Source organism: Mastomys coucha, unplaced genomic scaffold, assembly GCF_008632895.1.
Source record: "Mastomys coucha isolate ucsf_1 unplaced genomic scaffold, UCSF_Mcou_1 pScaffold16, whole genome shotgun sequence".
NCBI classification, from domain to species: domain Eukaryota; kingdom Metazoa; phylum Chordata; class Mammalia; order Rodentia; family Muridae; genus Mastomys; species Mastomys coucha.
The window spans coordinates 3,990,395-3,995,157 of record NW_022196898.1 but is presented as its reverse complement, the minus strand read 5'-3'; the positions used below and the strand labels follow the sequence as shown (position 1 = coordinate 3,995,157).

Genomic DNA, 4,763 nt, shown 5'->3' with positions numbered 1-4,763 from the left:
AAAAAAAAAAAAAAAAAAATGGTCAACTGAAAGAGTTCACCCCGTAACCTCCCTAGGAAATTATAGGACATCCTTGCAGACTTCAGCAAATGTTCCAGATGCCAGTACGCAGGCTTCTCAGACAGACCTGGATTTGTCCTGGCCGTCAAATTAGCAGCCATGAATCACTGCATCAGCTTGATAACCTGAGTCTCAGGTTTTCTCACCTAGGCTTCCTGTCAGCTTCGTCACGTGGGTTGGAGGTATCACACAGGATGACCTAGTGGCCATTACTGACTTTTTTTCCTAAAATACTTGTCTTGCTTTCTTAAGCCTCTGCCTTGGAGCAGTAAGATACTGACGTTTTAAAACAAGACATGTTTTAGAACATATTTTCAGTACATTTGAAAAGTCTGTTCTTTATGCAGACTTTAATCTGTGGAAGACATGTTGCAGGTTACCTCCAGAGACAAACAAGAATGACAAAGTCTAAGGAGAACCCAGGGGCAAAGAATTCGGCCACCAACCAACCAGTGGTCTTGCTTCTGCTGGCCATGACTTTGTGGGACCCCAGGAGTTGGTGAGACTGCCTAAGATGTGTGAGATCCACCTTTGGAGTGTTGTCAAATTTTTATGGTTCTCATTGACATCCTTGGGCAGAACTGATAGGTACTTGTCCATTCTACCTTACAGTACTGATAGGTACTTGTCCATTCTACCTTACAGTACTGATAGGTACTTGTCCATTCTACCTTACGGTACTGATAGGTACTTGTCTATTCTACCTTACAGTACTGATAGGTACTTGTCCATTCTACCTTACAGTACTGATAGGTACTTGTCCATTCTACCTTATGGTTGCTCAGAAGCCATGAAGGATTCAGGTTGACTTTCCTTGTAACTTACAGAGAGGAGGCTCAGAGTCACACAAAGCCATGGACATAAGAAAATACAAAAATGCTATTTATAAACTAGAATATGGCATCAGCAAAATTCAGATTTGTTACACATTCAATGGTTATTATTGATTATGGGTGATTACTGATACTGCCTATAGTGTAAGGTTTAAATTGTCCACATATCTCCCAGTTTTGCTGCCTCAAATGAACCTTCCTGTTTTACGCTAATGAAAGATAGGGGTCTGGGGACTACCTGATAACAGTTGTACTTCTTTTAGGGTAGTTTAAACTGAAAATAAATTTGACTTGTAACCACTTTTTAAAAAGGTAAAGTGTGTACTGTTTGTTCATAATTTCTAACTTAAACATACAAAATAAGAGGAACAATTCTCAAAGCTCCTTTCTCCCATTTAATGTTTAATGTTTTGCCTGCATGTATGTCTATGCACCACATGTGTACCTGGTACCCAAGGAGACCAGAAAAGGCATCAGATTCTCTGGAACTGGAGTTACATATTGTTATAAAGCACCACGTGAGTGCTGGGAGTCAAACCCAGGTCTTCTGCAAGAACACTCTCAGTGGCTGAGCTGTCTCTCTAGCCCCATGCAAATCTTTAAATCTCTACTTTAGGATGACAGACACATGTCATTACTAGAGAAAAGGAAACCCATCTCGAGAGTGCAGCTATCCCTGGGCTGGGGAGTCTCGGGATGGGTAGTGAGAATCACTGACCTGGAGTGAGGGAATTCAAGATGTGAGCTTTTAGTACTGAAGTCTTTCTTTACCTGGATGCTATGCGCAATCTCTTCTCGTCCAGACAAGATCTGGGACAAGGTCTGTGTCCCTAAGACATTTCTCAGAGTGGTCTGAGCCAGCAGAAACGTGGCCTGGTGAACATCATTCACATTGGCCACGGCTGAGACAGCACTGTAGATTCTGTAATAGACGACTCCATCCACTTGGGTGGTCACAGAGTCTCTCGTGAGGATCTGCAGAGCATAGGCAGGGTGGAACCATGGTATATTACTTTACAACGCAAAGAGGCAGCCAACCCCAGAGTCTTCCCTCACTGAAGGACATCGTTAATGGCAGCACAGGCTAGCAGTTGCCAAGCATGTCCCATCTTCAAAATAATAAAGACTGCAGATTTGGCCCCTGCCTATCCCTGTAGCTTCAACATAGAGCCGTGGTTCTCAACCTCCCTCATTCTGTGACCCTTTAATGGAGTTCCTCATGTGTTAACTGTCTCGTTGTTTCATGTCTATAATTTTGCTATTGTTAGGAACCACAATGTAAATATCTGACATGAAAGGTGTCTGCTATGTGATCTCTGAGGGGTCTCGACCCACAGGTTGAGAACCCCTTGACTTGGCACATTCTTACCTCCCCCAGGCATAAAGCCCTACTATCTTCTCCTTCCAAACAGACATAGATTTTGTATCCTGTTGTCTACTTGGTTCTCATTCGAAGAAGAAGCAATGCTTCTTAGGAAACATAGAGGGCACCAGAGACCGTGTTCCAGTCTCAGGCAAAACAATTTCACTTTATAGAGATTCTGCATCAGGCAGTCTGAACAGCTTAACATTCTCTCTCTGCTTCTCTCTCTCCCTCTCCCTGCTCCCTCCCCCTCCCTGTCACTCTCCCTCTCCCTCTCCCTCTCTGTCTCTCTCTTTCTCCCAATGACATTTATGGAAAGACCCTGGGACCAGAGCCCTGAAAACTGAAAACTGTCTATTGTAGACCCACAAAAGCCTTTTGAAGCTTCCCAGGGTCTGTGATGGGATGGCTCACATCTGAAGCTGGCCCCCATGCCTCCTGATAGTCTGAGGTGACTAGCAGGTGCCCGAGCCCTGACTGGTCTCCTGACTGCTTATTGCTTTGGCCATCCCCAGTCCTCCATCTTTCCTGCATTTTCTTTTCTTTCTAAATGTCTTTGGCTATAATAGGGCGGGATGGTAGTCAATATTGCTTCCTGTTCCCCAGCTCTCAGTTACCCAGTTACCAGGTTTGGGTCATGATTCACACTATTTCAAGAATTTTCTGGAGTTTAAATTCAGATGGGTCCTGTATAGCCTCTGTACTGTTCGGACACTTGTTCTGTTCCAACACCAAATATGAACAGCAGAAGTAAATATAAGTCATACAGCTATTTCTAAAGGTCCCTCTGAGGAGGCTGTGGAGACTGCAGCCTAACCAGCCCCTGCTCTACTGCAGGTTCCACTCAGCTTCCCTGCCGTAACCCTCTGGTCTCCATACAGCTTCCCCGCCAGGGATCAATCTCTCAGCCCTTCCCTTCCAATTCATTCTCCTTTGGCAGAACAGAGCCATCTGAAGCAATTCACGCAGGCCCTGAGGTTGGGGTGGGGTTCCCCGTCCTTTCCCTGGTGGGTTAAAATGATGCCCGTGTCATAGTGAGCCTGTGCAACAGTTTTATTTTTGAGTAGCCCTTGTTTAATTCCATACCTCTTGTGGAGGAATGTTGCAAGTAACCGTTCGAAGATCCACTTTGACAAACACGTCAATGCAAGGCAGGACCAGGATCAAACCTTTAAAAGAATAAAATTGATTTCAAGTTTGACCCATCCAAACGAATGGCATGGACAGTCTTCCAGATAGGCTGAGCATTATTTTGTGATATGCCTTTTTTTTTCTTTTTGGTTTTTCGAGACAGGGTTTCTCTGTGTAGCCCTGGCTGTCCTGGAAGTCACTCTGTAGACCAGGTTGGCCTTGAACTTAGAAATCCGCCTGCCTCTGCCTCCCAAGTGCTGGGATTAAAGGTGTGTGCCACCACTGCCCCATTTTGTGATTCTGTATGCATTTCTCAGATCTTCAGAGTAAACACCTCAACTTTGGTGACGGGGACTTATTCTGATCAGCAATAATTAAAGCAAAGTAACTACTTAGGAAGTTAGGGCCTTTGGCAAAACACTAAGGCCCCTGACGTACATGTTTTAAAATTTTTTATTCTTAGGTCGTCTATTTCGACTTAAACATTTATTTTGAGGTTAATTTAAAGGGGGTATTTAGGAAATTGGTTTCCTAACGATAAAGAGTCAAGTTTGGCTTTGACTATAAGCCATTGGCAACAATCTCCACACTGAAGACTACTGCATTAGAGTCCATCATCCAGTCAGGAAGAAGTCTAAGGTGGGATTACAGGTTCACGTCCTGCCTGGATCACATAGGAAATCCAACCCTGTCTGGAGTTTTGAGAAAGCTTTGAGTTTTCTCAAAAGTTTAAGAAAAAATGTTAATGCTTGGGGTAGCTCAGAGGTAGAGCACTGGGCACTCAGCTAGCATGGTTTTCCAGGGGCTCAGGTTCCCTGCCGAGAGGACACCTCAGAACTGAGAACAACCATGACTCCAGAGCTGTGATCAGTGGGATGTGTTGCTTCTGATTCCAAACAATAAAGACAGGGCTTAGAGCTGGTCAGGGTAAGGCAATGTAAGAGATCCCATCTGAGAGCACTGTGGGTCTTCAGATCTACCCTGGAGATTTGTGTTCTAAGGATAACAGCCATGAGGCACATAAGCAAGAGAAGGATGCAGAGCGAGTCATTTCCATCGGTCAGGAAATCTTTGTTACTGTGTTCGTTTTCAAGGCAGAAATCAGCGTTTAATCTGTGTAAGGAGCCAGCAGGAGGGACTGAGAACACTGTGGATTTGGTTGTTAATTCATAGTGTTTCCAGCTTTGTTTTGTTCTCTAAAGCTTCCTGAGTCCTCTGGAAAGAATCCCCATCCTAACCTCGCCACCCCACCCTTCTGTGTGTGTGAGTGTGTATGTGTGTGAGTGTGTGTATGTGAGACTGTGTGTATGAGTGTGTGTGTGTGTGAGAGAGAGAGTGTGTGTGTGACTATGTGTATGAGTGTGTGAGTGTGTGTG

General features: G+C 44.5%; 1 protein-coding gene across 4 annotated transcripts in view; it reads right to left on the bottom strand.

Moving 5' to 3' along the window:
- Stoml3 (stomatin like 3) overlaps nucleotides 1-4,763 on the bottom strand; it is a 27,977-nt gene that overhangs the window by 4,657 nt on the left and 18,557 nt on the right. For all 4 annotated transcript variants that reach the window (XM_031373812.1, XM_031373811.1, XM_031373814.1 and 1 more), the window contains 2 exons: nucleotides 3,343-3,425; nucleotides 1,665-1,868 (listed from right to left, as the gene is read on the bottom strand). In XM_031373812.1, coding sequence (XP_031229672.1) covers nucleotides 1,665-1,868; nucleotides 3,343-3,425 — 287 coding nt within the window. The remainder of the gene's footprint in view (nucleotides 1-1,664; nucleotides 1,869-3,342; nucleotides 3,426-4,763) is intronic.